Source organism: Harmonia axyridis, chromosome 7, assembly GCF_914767665.1.
Source record: "Harmonia axyridis chromosome 7, icHarAxyr1.1, whole genome shotgun sequence".
NCBI classification, from domain to species: domain Eukaryota; kingdom Metazoa; phylum Arthropoda; class Insecta; order Coleoptera; family Coccinellidae; genus Harmonia; species Harmonia axyridis.
The window spans coordinates 4,487,565-4,503,933 of record NC_059507.1 but is presented as its reverse complement, the minus strand read 5'-3'; the positions used below and the strand labels follow the sequence as shown (position 1 = coordinate 4,503,933).

The following is a 16,369-nucleotide window of genomic DNA, read 5'->3' as shown; positions in this document are numbered from 1 at the left end:
AATTTTTGACAGGAGGGAAATATTCACTTATATTCCACTCTTTTAACGATATCTGTCGATTCTCTTATACTTATTGTATTATTATTAGTGACCATTGCATAAGTTTTACTTTACGGAATTTTTCAAGTGAATTTTGTGAATACAGAAAAATTTCAGATTTTTCAATACAACTAATTTTTTTCGAATGACTAATTAATCGAGATAAGGTCATTATTTTGAGAAAAAAAGATGAGATATGTTTAAAAAATTTTTATTATTTGAAATGTAAATAAATAAAGAATTGCTGAAGAAGGATGATTATGAAAAATATATAATAGTGATTTCCAACAGTCATTGTTTAATGATGATAACTTCCAAAGTCGAAACCACCATGCCCGTAACTTCCTGAGTCGATACTATCGTACCCTCCATGACCATGGATCAGGACTGGTACTTTCTTCTCAACAACATATGGAACTTTAACGGGCACTGGATAAGGCTTGTGTATTGGTACTGGGTAAGGCTTTGGCACAGCTACTGGATAGGGTACCTTCACTGGAATCTTAACTGGTACTTTGACTGGGTATGGTACTGGTTTTTCCACTGGGTATGGTACATGTTTCACAACTGGGACTGGGTATGGTTTCGGGACATGAACTGGGTATGGACGATCTACTGGGACATGTACTTTAACAGGGTATGGTACATGTACTGGTTTTTCCACTGGATAAGGTACTGGGTGAGGAACAGGGTATGGTACTTCCTTAGTGATGGTAACATGCTTGACTTGTCCATGTGATTCATAACCACCTCCATAACTGCTACCAAAATCCAAACCATGACCTCCCAATTCGATTCCATGACTTCCTCCCAAACTATGGCTGTCACCATATCCCAAATCGAAAAGACCTCTCTTGGTCTGCTTCTTGTCAGAAGCTTCTACGGATTTAGCATCTTCTTTCTTCTCTGCCAAAACCAAACCTGCCAATAGCAGTACCGCAATACCCTGAAATATCAAAGTAAAATTAGAAATAGAAATAAAATCAAATTATGGTTCATTTCATCCAATACTAAAAAGTATTGCTATTTTTCACTGAAATGTTCAATTTCAACTCACTTGTAATTTCATATTTGATGAGGTTGAACAATGACTGTTTGATGTTCACTATCTTCGTTAGCTTTTATATAAGGAGAACAATATGTAAGGATACTCCCCGCTCTTTTTAAATGTAATAATGCTAATTTAAGCATTCTCTGGTTGTATTAGTGAATTGAATTAACTTTTATTTTTCGATTCAATGAGATTCTTGCATGAAGACGATATCAAACATCTAAACTTAAGGTCTACATTTTTCGTTCAATTTTCTGGAATATGTTATTGATTGTCTACTTATATGAACATCCAAGGTAAACAGGGTGACACAAAAAAAAGCCCATACGAAAATTTCCGGAAGTATGAGAATTTCTGGAAAACACGTGGTTAGATCAACTTTTGTCTGAAGAGGGCATCATATGGTTGAGTATAGGAACCTTCAATCAAGCAGGGTGGCTATCCCTTCAAGAATCTTAAAAGGCAAGTTTAGGAAAAGTATTTTGCAACATGAAAATTTTCAGTGTTTTACAAGTTTTTAGGCAATATGTTTCGATCTATCAATTCTGAAGTTTTCAGCTAATGATCTTAGTGTCGATGCTGTATTGCTCAATAAACTAAACCAAACTAATTCTGAAGTTAAAAAATCAAGGAATCGAATTAAGTTCGAATTCGAATTCCTAGCTTCTATTGTCCAAATTTTGCAATGTTTTTGAAATTTGCATGCTATATATTTCGAAAGAATTCAAGTAGGAAAAATTTATCAGTTTTTGAGTTGAATCATTCTTAGATCATCATATTCATTTTGAAGAAGCAATATGATATAATAAGACGTATTCATTAAAGTTTCAAAAGTTTTCACTATAAAATGTGTTAATCTTTTATTTCCACAATTCCCAAGACAAAAACCAATAATCAAATAATATGTATAAATGATTATATCGATAAAATGTACCACTGGAATATTTAAACTCTATCATTATTGAAGTAGGTATTCAAATTTTATGCTGAACCTGAAAATTCAATCTTGTTGATTATGAATATAACAAGAACTTCGAATTTGCATTAATAATGTAGTATGGTACTTAATTTAGTGAACTCGATCCGAATTAGTCGTTACAGTCCAGAAAGCAGTCATTCTTATACAATTAGAGCAAATAGTATGAGAAAAATGATGATATTTCAAATTAATGCGCATAAATGAGTTCTGCAACAGAATAATTGTAGCCTCCTTACTTGGTTATTACTACAATTAATCAATTGATATCCTTACGTAAAAGTATTTCGCGAACATTTCAAGAAATATTGTAATTAATTCTGTCCGACAAATATTCCGAAATCTATTTTGTTACCTACACGCAAATTCTCGGTTCCCATGCTGACAAAAACAAAAGCTTATATGGAATTGTAGGTACTTTCTGATTTATAATTGAATTTGCTCCAATATTTCCTGATTTTAGAATTCAAACACGCAATGAAGTTTATTTAATATTGAGAATTGGTATTTTGCCACTTATCTCAAGATTTAACTCATTTTGTGTCCATTGTATAATTGGAATCAATTAATATATAAGGTGTCCCATTTAAAAACCACCAACTCTCCTCTATATTAATTGATTTCTATGATCCTCTATGTTAATTAATTTCTATGATCCTTGAAACTGATGACACTTTTGAAAAACCGATAATGGGGCTCTTTGACTTATCTCAGGCTAAAAACTGCTTTGAAAAATATATGGTGTCCCATCTAAGAAACACCAACTTTTCTCTATATGTATTTCTTAAACGGTAATTGATTTCTATGAGCTATTATGAGTATCATATAAACCATAAAAATTACTGAAAAAAAAACGTTTTGGAATTTTTCTAGTATCTCTAACAGAAACCAAAATATAGTGGAATATTTGAAACAGTCATTCTTCAGAAATGCCCTGTAACTCGAGAACGAATCAAGATATCTATGATCTGATTATTGATATCTTATTATTTTGAAAAAAGAAATCGGAGATCCTTGAAGATTTTTTCTTTAAGTCTTATGGTTCTCGAGATGCTTTCAGTGAGCATCGAATTTGGGACACCTATTGCATTTTTCACTAGAACTGTTTAACGAAACAAAATTTCTCAATTTAAAAATGAGTGTTGAAAATAAAGACTTATCGCAAAATTATTAAATTTATGTTATGTGCGTAAAAGCAAAAGTTTCCTAATAAATAAATAAAATACTACATTATGTATGAACGAATTTTATGTAAACAGAATCGAAAAAATCAAATCTAGTAGGTGGTCGTTATGTTATTTTATTATTAGAACATGATCACAAAATGCTATTCCTTTAACTCTTCACTTCACCAATTTCAAGAAAAACAACAGCAATTTTTGTTTTCATTGTTCGAAGCGTTTATCTAACAAAACTTATAATCAGGAAGTAGAGAGACTAATTGAATCATGCTAAAACCAAGCAAATGTGTGCATAGTTTTTCTAGATTCGCTCATCATTCAAAAACTTACTTAATATTTATAATTCACGTTGATAACCCATACTTTAAATGAATTATCTCTTTGAAATTTTATTGTAAATGTTTTCAAAATCAATAAAAAATATTGAAAGCACTTATCTCAGTTTTTGTTGAGAACCAATAAAAGTTCAATATGGAAAAACTGCATGAAATTCAGATTAAAAAAAAACCACAATTTAAAAATATATAAATTTATTTCTCGGAAATATAAATAAAAGAAGATGAGATGAAGAAAACAACATAACAAATAGGATGAGATAATTTACAGAGGTACTTCGGACTTTACTTCATTTAGTGATGATAACTTCCAAAGTCGAAACCACCATGCCCGTAACTTCCTGAGTCGATACTATCGTACCCTCCATGACCATGGATCAGGACTGGTACTTTCTTCTCAACAACATAAGGAACTTTAACGGGCACTGGATAAGGTTTGTGTACTGGTACTGGGTAAGGCTTTGGCACAGCTACTGGATATGGTACTTTCACTGGAATCTTAACTGGTACTTTGACTGGGTATGGTACTGGTTTTTCCACTGGGTATGGTACATGTTTCACAACTGGGACTGGGTATGGTTTGGGTACATGAACTGGGTATGGACGATCTACTGGGACATGTACTTTAACAGGGTATGGTACATGTACTTTCTTCTCTACTGGATAAGGAACTGGATGAGGAACAGGGTATGGTATTTCCTTAGTGATGGTAACATGTTTGACTTCTCCATGTGATTCATAACCTCCATAACCACCTCCATAACTGCTACCAAAATCCAAACCATGACCACCCAATTCGATTCCATGACTTCCTCCTAAACCATAGCTGTCACCATAACCTAAATCGAAAAGACCTCTCTTGGTCTGCTTTTTGTCAGAAGCTTCTACGGATTTAGCATCTTCTTTCTTCTCTGCCAAAACCAAACCTGCCAGGAGCAGTACACATAGACCCTGAAGAAAAAAACAAAGTTTAAATTTTTGGATATTTTGTCAAACATAATAATGTAACTGATGATTTATTTCTATTCCTTTGAGTGTACAAATTATTCACTTGCTTCCTTTAGAAAAAAATAAATAATAAGTAGATTGTTAGTGGTACTTTCCCGTCAAAATAAAAGACGTAAGCTGAATTAGGTAATGATTGATTTGTATACAGATGAATTTTGTGGGTAATATTAAATCTAAATTTTAAATATGCACCACCCCTCAGAATTTTCTGGCACTTGTGTTTCACTTACTTGTAGCTTCATATCTAAGAACGTGAAGGAACAACTGTTGATGGTACTCCACCATCGTCTGGCTTTTATATCAAGTAGAAGAGTAAGGTTATATTGCGTTTGCTTTCTAAGAACCCCCTCTTTCAAAGCCATTTTGTAGAAGGCGGGTAATTTAGTCAATTTCATTACTTCTATGGATATTCTTTTAGGGGGCACCTTGACATAACAAACCATGAAATATTTTCACGGGCTTCGTTGCAATAATACAAGTACGTAGGTATATTTCAACTCGACATGCACTTTTTTTCTTCATTCAACGTCTAAAATTTTCTGCATTTAGTAGATTACTGTGGACATATTTATTAAAAAAATTAATTTGATATATGTATTTCTGAAAAATTGCTTGGTCAAGTCGATTGTGTTATCGAAGCATGAAATATATTTTGAAATAAGTTATATCAACCCCGATTCTGCAAATTGGATAACCTGTATTATTATTAACCTGATTAGCTTTCCCAAAAAATAAATCAAGTAGGTACTGAAAATTGTGTATAGAACGCCTCAGTAGGTTTGCCTTTTCGAGCGCTTGTTGCTCGAACAGATCGCTTTATATTTTCGTCACAATGCCTGCAATTTTCGAATTTTGAGCCGGGATTGGTCTTAAACGATAAGGTTTTGAATATCTTTCGAACAGAAGGACCTAGAAGCTTGAAATTTTCAGGGTAGGCCCGGATCTCGAATACCGTGGTTGAGTTAGTTAATGGGAGGAATTCGACAAGGGGTTCCGTAAATATGTCCGTTCAAAATTTTGATTTCCTGTTAATTTCCAAACTGTAGATTCAATCGAGATGAAAATTCGCATTTGGATGAAAATAACGATTTGAAGCCATATTGAATTGCCTGAACCATAGAAAATTCAAGAAGAATATCGAAAAAAATTACCCTATATTTTCGTGACCACAGATCAGATCGGGATTTCAAGCTTCTTGCAATTTTGTGTGGAAAATTCAAGCAGAATATCGAAAAAAATATGTCATATTTCAATGACAGTGATTTTTAAAGCCTTTGAGAGCTCGTTCATACATGACCCCTTAGAGACTACTTATATCTACCTATACAGGGTGTTCCGAAATTGGAGGTACAAAGGAAAATAGGAGATTCTTTGGATAATTTTTAGAAAAAAAGGTCTTGTAAACATGGGCCTGCAAACCCTTTGTTTTCGAGATACAGGGTGTTTCTCATAAACTTTTTTGTGATGATTATAGCAGTTCTATTATTTATTAACCTTCACTTCAGATTGGGTTAAAAAAAAAACAAAACTTATGATTATTTGCACCTTCAATTTAGCAAAAGTTTTTACAGTTTTGTTTTGAAAAAAAAATGGAAATGGGAGATGAAAAATATTGTTCACTAGTGAGCAAACTTTTTTGACACATCACCCGAATACTTGAAAATTTATAATCTGCAATGATTATTATTACACACATACTTTTCACAACATTCTTCTCTTGGACCACTCATGTTGTACCTAAAATTTGCCTATGAAAAAAAAAAGGTTGAATCAGCTGTTAGACGGTTATCTTCCTGCAAATAAGATTAATAGTTTCGAATCGAATTAGTCCAGAAATTGCTCAATTTGAATATCATTATGGAGGTAGTTAATACGTAGGTATGTTTTTATCGGTTCAAATTATTGTAATGAAAATTAATATCCCATCTGGATTTGAATTCTGGTGAAGAAACCAATAATTATCGAGGATGTACATTAGAGTTGGTTTTGTCTACTTTTACTCTTGATTACCTAATTCAGCATCAGTGTGTGATCTTATATCTACATATTGAGCTGTTTCTCAATTGAAAAAAAAATACGCGATAGTTTATTATAATTTTAGGTTATTATTTTCGAACGTAATGAAGTGAAATTACTAGAGAAAAAATATTTGAACCCACCTGGGAAGAAGCTTTTTTCTGAAGTATGAGATTTTGAATTACATATTTCTAAAAAATGAGTAGACTTGATGTCTGGACCTTTAGTTTTAAAAAAAATTTCTTAATGAAAAGTAACAATTTTGGAGAAGAACGCAAACAGAAAAGTTATTTTTTAATATTGCGGCAGAAAAAGCTTTTTTCGAAAAATTTTTTCTTATTTGATTCTGCAAATACGTTGTATTATAATTTCAGTTTCTTCCTGTGTTTTCCGGAAGTCACAGGCTACTCCACAGAGTTATAAATTGCGGTTTTTCCTCATTTAAAGTTCTTCCTCGATAACTCTTGAAGTATTCATTTTGGTTATAGGGTTTGCTTAAGTAACCCCCACTATTTTTGTACGTAGAATCGACTGAAATTATAGAAAATATAGGTTCTAATTAGAAAATCTTGAGTTTTGATGAATTTGAGTTGTCCAATTTCATGTTCATCTTATAAACACTCTGTAAAAAAAACAGTTTTATAATATTACGTATTTGCAGAATCGAAAAAGAAAAACATTTTTTCGAAAAAAGCTTTTTCTGCCAAAATATTCGAAAAGATGTGTGTCCTCATCGCCACCATTTTTTTTATAAGAAACCCATTAACTCATGAACCGTTGAGTTTTTACCCAAAGTATGGCATATAGCTGAAATTGTCATAAAAAAGTTATCTAATGATGCAATAATACACTGGGTGTGCCATTTGAAAATAGGGAAGTAGTAGTCTGTTTCCGGTATAACCAGAAGTTGTTGAGATCTGAAAATATTTTAGGGAGAAAGATCATCGTCTCAAACATTAATATGCAAATTTTCAGCTCAAAATTATGATTAGTTTTCCATAAACGTCTAATAGGCAATACCGGTGAATCACCCTGTATAAGTTAGATAGATATAAATGACGAGAACTGCACCAACCCTGTTACGATCTTATTTACGATTTTACGCATCTATGAACATTGAACACGTCCAACGAAGTTAGGTAAAATTTCAATGCTTTCTCTGCCTGTCGTTGTACGTATAGAAAAATCCCTCGATACTGCTAATTTTAGTAGATAGGTACTCAGTATTTACGTAACGCAAGTGCAAGTGAGCCTCTAAGCTGTATTTTTTCAACTGATCCTTACAATGCACTTCTTGGTCCCATTTCACTTGTACCTATTATGTAGTCTGAAGCACGAAACATTATAATTTTCACTTTTTCCAATGAGAATGTCTCCCATACGGACATATCGATATCAGGGAAATGACTTCCTTGTTCTTTATGTGATTGTAGACATTAATTCGAAATCATTTCTCTATAACGTATTGATAATCTAAAGCACGCATAAATCCTTTCGAATGCCATCTGTGCAACGTTTAAAGAACTGGTATTCAAGGAAAAATTCCTACCTGGTACGTAATTTTTAGATAACTTCTTTTTCCTCATTTTTAATAAATGTTTTTTGAGCCGATAGTGGTCTTAAAGGATTGGGCTCCGCATTCACTGATGAAGAATTCTGTGTCCGGTTGAGTTCGTTAATGAGTAGAGTAGAACATAGTTCCGGAGTAATACCCATATGAAATTTTGTTTTCTCAATAATCGAAAGAATCCGATCGAACTGAAATTTAGAAATCAGTTGCACAAACACCTGCAGAATGTTCATACAAAATTTCATGTAGATCCTATCATTGGTATATTTAAAATAAACAAATTTTGTTTGAGTTTTGTGAAATGACTCAGAATTAGTCAGATTTCACTGAAATTCTGTGCGTACCTACCAATATAAAGTGGTCATCCAAAAATCCGCTGTATAGCTTGTATAGCTTTGAATTTTTAAGTTTGAGATCTAGAAGTTTTTTATTGATAGATGTGACTCTCGTTATTATGTTTCTGCCTGACTTTTCCCTGTAAGGTTCAGATTAGTTTGCCCTGAAGATGGCCATGTGAATGGTTGAAAGCTTGGCTAAATTTGAAAAAAAACTTAACTAAGATACCTACCTAAGTGACTTTCTGTCCGATGCATACTTCTTTTTGTGCAGTTACAAATTCGATATTTCTTTCCTTACAACTTGTATACGATACTCACAGAGAGCATCTCGAAAACTACATACAGGGTGATTCACCAGGATGGCCTATTAGACTAATCATAATTTTTAGCTGCAAAATTGCATATTGGGGTTTGAGACGATAATCTTTCTCCCTAAAATATTTTCAGATCTCTACAATTTCCGGTTATACCGGAATAGACTACTACTTCCTTATTTCGAATAGCACAACCAGTATATTACTGCATCATTAGATAGCTTTTTTGACGACAATTTCGACAATATGCCATATCCTGGATAAAAACTCAACGGTTCATGAGTTAATGGAATTCTTATGAAAAGAATTGTGGCGATGGGGACTCACATTTTGTTGAATTTTTCGGCAGAAAAAGCTTTTTTCGGAATTTTTTTTTTCTATTCTGCAAATACGTAGCATTATAAGATTGTTTGCGGTCTGGACCAAAAATGTACAGGGTGTTCATAAGAAGATCATGAACTTGGACAACTCAAATTCATCAAAACTCAAGATTTTCAAATTAGAACCTATATTTTTTATTATTTCAGTCGATTTTATGTACAAAAATAGTGGGAATTACTTATTACTTATTTAGCCTATGCCTAAAATGAATACTTCAAGAGTTATCGAGGAAGAACTTTAAATAAGGAAAAACCGCAATTCCTCACTGTGTGGAGTAGTCTATGACTTCCGGAAAACACAGAAAGAAACTAAAATTCGATGTTTCCAAGTTTCCATAACTAAATTTTACATTTCATGAATTATAATTAATTTCTTGATGGGATTTTTGGGAAATCCATAATCCAATACAATTTTCAATTACGAATAATTCATTACAATTCTTGAAGTGTCAAATTTATTTATGGAAACATCGAATTTTAGTTTCTTTCTGTGTTTTCCGGAAGTCACAGACTATTTACAACTATTTACCAACAAGCTCCTTAGAGAATAATTATTAGCCGAATAGTTATTTATAATACAAGTGCAGAAGGCATTGATATTCTTCCACGAGTTCAAAATTCAAAAACGAGCCACGAAGTGGCGAGTAATTTTGATGCACTTGTGCAATTACTTACGATAATTATTTAGACAAGTATCATTGTTCAGTAGGTAGGTTATACCCTCAGAGTAATAAACATAGATAGAGGTGGCATTTGTCATTTTCAGTAAGTAAATTTTGTCCCCAACATGAACTATCAAATTTGACGTGAAGTGGGCGGAAATGACAACTAATCAGTGATACGATATTGCACTCAAATCGCGAGTTTCTCCACAAAGAACGCACTTCTTAGTCCCATAGTAAATCAACGTTTCATATTAACTCAAAATATATTGAAAGAAATACCTGAATATATCAGAAATTCAGAATAGTTATTTATAATACAAGTGCAGAAGGCATTGATATTCTTCCACGTGTTCAAAATCCAAAAACGAGCCACGAAGTGGCGAGTTTTGGAATGAACGAGTGGTAGAATGAGCCTTCTGTACGAGTATTATACATTATTTTCTCTAATTCATTGCATTTTCATTGAAATTAATGAAATATTTCCATAAATATAATTTAGTGATTTTTGCATTGAAAAATGTTGGTTGGCAGAATTGATTTCTTTAAAGCAATTTGATGAATTGACAGATAAAGCCGTAGCGGAAAGTTCGGAGTGCCAACATAGAATAATAAAATATTACCATGAAAACTGTGCGTTTCTGACATATTCTCGCACGATTTTGTTCTACAAGATGTGGAAGAATGAACGGAATAACCACAGAATTAGAGAATAGTTATTTATAATACAAGTGCAGAAGGCATTGATATTCTTCCACGAGTTCAAAATTCAAAAACGAGCCACGAAGTGGCGAGTTTTGGAATGAACGAGTGGTAGAATGAGCCTTCTGTACGAGTATTATACATTATTTTCTCTATTTCTGTATCGTAATGAGTTCATTACAGTTCTAAAAAACAGTGCTGTAATGAACTCATTACAGCATCGTTTTCAGATATATTTTTCGTTCTGTGGTTGTCTATGCTGACTTCCAATCCTATCAAATTTCAACAAACGTCAATAATTGTCAATAATATATAATTTGGGGATATAGAGAAATGATTTGCTACATATCCGCAAATTCTCATAATTCTGGTAGTGTTCAATCGATTTCGTCAGACATAATTCACGAATTTAATGTGTAATTGTAAATTATGTCTAAATTCGAAACATACGATTTATATTCAAATTCCGTAATCTGTCAATTTTCGTAACAGTCACACCAACTGCCAAGATACAATACAAAAGTCACTAGGATATATAATCTGAATTTTTCATTGAATTTCGACAATATTTCGCAAAACTTGACTGAAATAGAGAAAATATCGTCTAATACTCGTTGCAGAAGGCAATTCCAACACTCATGCGTTCCAAAACTCGCTCCTTCGTCGCTCGTTTTCGAATTTCGCATTCGTGTTGGAATAGGAGCCCATTCTGCAACTTGTTTTAGAATATAATATTCTCTAATTCATTGCATTTTCATTGAAATTAATGAAATATTTCCATAAATATATTTTAGTGATTTTTGCATTGAAAAATGTTGGTTGGCAGAACTGATTTCTTTAAGGCAAATTGATGAATTGACAGATAAAGCCGTGGCGGAAAGTTCGGAGTACCAACATAGAATAATAAAATATAACCATGAAAACTGTGCGTTTCTGATATATTCTCGCACGATTTTGTTCTACAAGATGTGGAAGAATGAACGGAATAACCACAGAATTAGAGAAAAAATATTCTATGATCGAAATTCCAATTCGGCATATTTGTGATCCTTAAGTCAAATCGTTGATAAATTCGCACAAAATGCCTTAATATGTTAAATGGGACTAAATCATGAATAATTTGTCACGCTATTGAATTCTGCCTTTCAAACGTGCGAATATGTTTCGATCTGCTGGTTATAACTGAACGAATTCGAAAAAGAATCAGATAAACTACGCTTCGGGTATGTCGCTGCAATGGTATAATTACCCCTTAAGTAACTGTGAAATTTCAGGATGTTGGGAAACTTGGAGTTGTTATTATTCTTGAGAAACGAGCTCTAGGTAAAAGAAATTAAAAGGTAGGTACCTAGATTATTCGGAAACATTTAAATGTTTATGTTACATATCTGACTGAAGAAGGTTACCTTACGAAACGGTTAATCTGTCAACTTGCGTGCACGCGAAATATTTATAAATATTTTTCGTTATCCCAATAATCCCGAAATTCTTAATTCGATAGCACTGAAATATTTATGAATGTATAAATCGATCTAAGTGACATTTTTAAATTAAATCGAGATGAGATTTATCGTGGTGTCATTGTTGTCGGTTAGCTTAACAAGAATAGGGATTCTAATGATACGATTCTCTTTTGATTCGTCATTCGAGTGATTTTTTTAAAATTACAAACTCAAATTCAACCTGCGATCAACTTGAAATTTTGCATAAAGCTTGAAATTGTTCTTATATCTACATCTTTACATCTACATGCAAAATTATAAGTTTGTCGGATTCATCGTCTGTGAAATATAGTTTTTTTGTGATATTCTGCTTGAATTTATAACAAAAAATAAAATCTCAAGTCGGTCGGATCTGTTGTCACTGAAATATGTGTATATTTTTTTTTATGTGAGTATTTTCCTTTAATTTTTTCTAGGTCTGGAGGTGGAACAACAAACGAGTTGTGAAATATAGAGAAAAAATTTTCTGGGTAAACTATTTGATATTGAATAATAAAATTTGGGTTTATCTACAGAACGAAAAAAAACTCAAAATTAAAAGTATCGTATATTATATTAGTACTAAGATATTGGTTATAAGGTATAACTTTTCTAATTTTCATAATATCTGATTCAAATTCTGTATGAACTTTGTATTGCACAGAAAAAACTGAAAAGATAAGGTATCTTAAAATTATCTGAATGGTAAGGTAGAATAAAAAAAACTTAAGAAACCACATCATAGATATAAAACAAAAATAATGTACAAAATGTAAAAAAAAATAAAGAATATTTACAATACATAACAACAATATTGTGAGAAGGACTGGAATAACTTCTTGAGATCTGAAAAGTTAATAATTTTGTTTCAATTATTAGTTATTTTATTGTATTTTGAATTCAAACAGTTTATGCAGAGCGTTCTACGATAGCTCCGCCATTAAAAAATATCAAGATGCCATTCTGATGACGTCAAACTTGTGAGAAAGACTCGATATTATAGCTTTGAAAAAATCTTCATTATACAGAGTGTTCTACAAGATCTATCACAAACTTGATAGGAGATAGCTGCAATAATTTTGAACATTTTTTCCTATGCACAAGCTTCACTTCGAAGAACTGAAGATTTCGTCATTCGGCAGATCAGATTTGGGTCATTTTTTCATTTGTTTCGCAGCATCTTGAATTTAATCAAGTGATTGTTGTTGAGATGTGATTTCAACATCATAGACAAGCTGCTTTATTGTCCCCATAAATAAAAATCTAACGGATTGAGATCCGGTGAACGTGGTGGCCATAGTATTAGTCCATTTATTCGGGAAATTTTCATTCAACCAAGCAGCTACTTGCCTCTGTTTGGTGATGCACCATCGTGATGATACCACATATTTTCAACAATTATGAAACCAAACTATCAAAGTTTGTCATAGAACTTGTAGAACATCTGGTACAATTGATTTTTCTCAATATCTCTTACAATTACACACTTTTTGAAATATGGGTGATATGCGATATTGCCCAAGAACTTACCATCTTAATATTTCAGGATTTTCAGTGATATCCATGACCGTAGCTATGCCCACCATAGCTATGGTGTTCTTTTATAAAAATGGGCACCTTTTTCTCTATGTAAACGGGTACTTTGACTTTGACAGGATACGGTTTGTGCACAGTGACTGGGTATGGTTTTGGAACCAGTACTGGATACGGTACTTTAACTGGAACCTTAACTGGCACCTTAACTGGGTATGGAACTGCCTTATAAACTGTATATGGAACAGGCTTATGAACTGTTACTGGATAAGGTTTTGGAACTGGAACTGGATAAGGTCTGTCAACTGGTACTTTCTCTATCACCTTGTAGGGTACTGGAACCTTCTTGATCACTGGATACGGAACTGGATGAGGTACCGGATATGGTACCTGAAAAAATTTACTTAACATTTTTGAAATTTACAAATGAATCAACTCAATACCTTTTTTTCAATGGTGACGGTTTTGATTTCATACTGACCACCGATGTCATAACCATGACCTCCCGAGTCTCCTCCAAAATCATGATAGGACCCTAGGTCTAACCCTCTCTTCTTCTGATTTTTTTCATCTTGTGAATCAACCTTATCGTTGCCCTTTGAGTCAGCAGTAGATGATGTTTCATCCTTTGATGCGAGACCAAGTGCTATCACTGTGAATAAAATCTGGAAAAGGGGAGATTTTCAATGCTCTAATATGAATTAATCTTTGTTCATTTCATATATTTATTTATAGCATAACCTTCAAAGATGATTTATCATTTATCCTTTAAAAAAGTGAAATTTCTGAATATGATGACTTTTCAAAGATCACACTTGTTGATAAACGCTTATAATAAAGTGGCAACACTGTGTATTATTTCTTGACATTTCTTATGTCATTTGTGTACAATAGGTTATGTCATTGAATTATGAACGATACACACTTCAACAACGTTCAGCATTTGTTAAATTGTTTCATCAAAATTATTGCCCATTTGTGAATACTGAGAGGAATCAAAGAAAAATTTATGGAGAACATTATTCATCGTAGAGAAATTTGAAAGTGGTCCAGTATTTGGTACTGCCACTCTTGTATCGTGTAAAGAAAATTAACTTTCAAATTTGTCTGCAATATGACGAATAATGAGTTGATTAACTGATTTGATTTATTTTTATTTGATAATGAGTTTCTATCAAGTAGCTAAGGACCGAATACATTTCATGCTCTTTTTTAACATATCGTTATGAACAACTACCAATTAATACATAAATTTAATTGGTTTGTCTATTTTTCCAAAGAAAATTTCATTGGACGCATATGTGATTTTTCAGAAAAAAATATTAATTATTATTAGGTAACTAATGAGTGCATATAAACTATTACAGCAAATAATTATTGGAAAAGAAATGGAATCCTTGAGATTTCAACTTCGACTAGGAAAGTAAAATCTTTCGGTCAACTTGAGTTCTCACAATTTTTCATTACAATACTTCAAAGGTTTAGGCACCTGAATGTATGAAAAATGCTAACTGCTTAAATTAAAGCACTAGTCGGGTTTTGCCCATGGAAATTTCAAGTTTTTGAGTTTTCTGTTAGAGAGAGAACCTTATCGCTTGAGACCATTCTCTGCTCAAAATTTGAACAGACATCTCGACAAAATGATACCCATAGCTTTCTATTCTAGAAACGAGGGCTCAGAAACACAATGCAGAATCGAAATAAAAAGATCAAACACAAAATTTTTCTTCTTTAGACTAATAAATTATACTAAACACTCACGAATAATTTCATTTTAGTCCAGCTTAGGAAGAAAACAAAAGATGAACTAACTTCTAACTAGACTTCTCCTCCTTTATATATAGTTAATCTTGAGAAAACATTCTTATGCATTTGGCGAAGTGTAAAAAATTCCTTTTTAGGTCATATTGCACTTTGATGAAGGAGTCTTACAAAATAATGCACATAAGGTAAGCAATAAGTAACGTAAGATTCTAATAAAGAAGTAGGTTTGTCAACCATCTGATCTGCACTTCCTCAATCTTATGACATAATTATTACAACAAATACCTACATGCGACTATTATATAAAATTTATAACATATGAGGAATTATGTGGATTTGAAAATTTTTGTTTATTGGAACGAATCAATCATATTTTGCTTAATTTCATACCTGTCGCTTTATATATTCAATGATTACATTTAAAAAAATTGAAAAAATTAATAAAAAACAAAGGATTAAAGGATACATAGGTATCAAAGAAGTAATATCCATATATGCTCATCCTTTGGTAAAAATTATTCCCATAATTAAGAAATCGTATATTCTGAAAATATAGAAATGAATTAAATTTTCTTTCGCAAAATCCGTCAGAACGAAATATATCACCGCTCCAACTTATTTCAGTAACATCTAATGGCATACAGGTGTTCATGAATGAAGATTCTTCTCAATATCAAATTTTAAAGCAGACATGATCAGAACCTCTTTTCATAAAGAAATACCAAATTTACTATATACATTTTGGCGGATGCGCTCAAATATAGCGCATCTGCCAGATTTTTTACTAGGATATGGCGACATCTAGGAAGAGTAGCTCAAACCAAGATTCGGTAAAACCGTATTCGTTACAGGATTCTAGATATGGTTAGCTGCGCCAAGAACAAGTTCATTGAACGGTGTATAGATGGCTTACAGACAAATTCTCTAATATATTGGCTTGGACATAGTATATAGTTCTTTATACTATGGCTTGGATCACTGTATTCTCTAGTAAATTGAATTTTTAGAATTAAGAAAAA

General features: G+C 32.4%; 2 protein-coding genes and 1 long non-coding RNA gene across 3 annotated transcripts; 1 reads left to right on the top strand and 2 right to left on the bottom strand.

Moving 5' to 3' along the window:
- Positions 1 to 237: 237 nt before the first annotated feature.
- LOC123684461 (tetra-peptide repeat homeobox protein 1-like) lies at positions 238 to 1,138 on the bottom strand. Its single transcript, XM_045623733.1, has 2 exons — positions 1,097 to 1,138; positions 238 to 985 (listed from the first exon to the last, which is right to left on the bottom strand). Exons 1-2 carry the CDS (start codon positions 1,106 to 1,108, stop codon positions 338 to 340), a joined length of 660 nt encoding a protein of 219 aa, XP_045479689.1. The 5' UTR covers positions 1,109 to 1,138; the 3' UTR covers positions 238 to 337.
- Positions 1,139 to 3,760: 2,622 nt separating this feature from the next.
- LOC123684491 lies at positions 3,761 to 15,392 on the bottom strand. The gene is made up of 5 exons (XM_045623776.1): positions 15,348 to 15,392; positions 14,030 to 14,251; positions 13,611 to 13,976; positions 4,821 to 5,024; positions 3,761 to 4,533 (listed from the first exon to the last, which is right to left on the bottom strand). The coding sequence occupies exons 1-5, from the start codon at positions 15,357 to 15,359 to the stop codon at positions 3,877 to 3,879; spliced, it is 1,461 nt and encodes a 486-aa protein (XP_045479732.1). The 5' UTR covers positions 15,360 to 15,392; the 3' UTR covers positions 3,761 to 3,876.
- On the top strand, positions 11,620 to 12,894 carry LOC123684463. The gene is made up of 3 exons (XR_006748150.1): positions 11,620 to 11,795; positions 11,847 to 11,912; positions 12,491 to 12,894. It is a non-coding gene; the product is annotated as an uncharacterized LOC123684463 (long non-coding RNA).
- Positions 15,393 to 16,369: the final 977 nt, after the last annotated feature.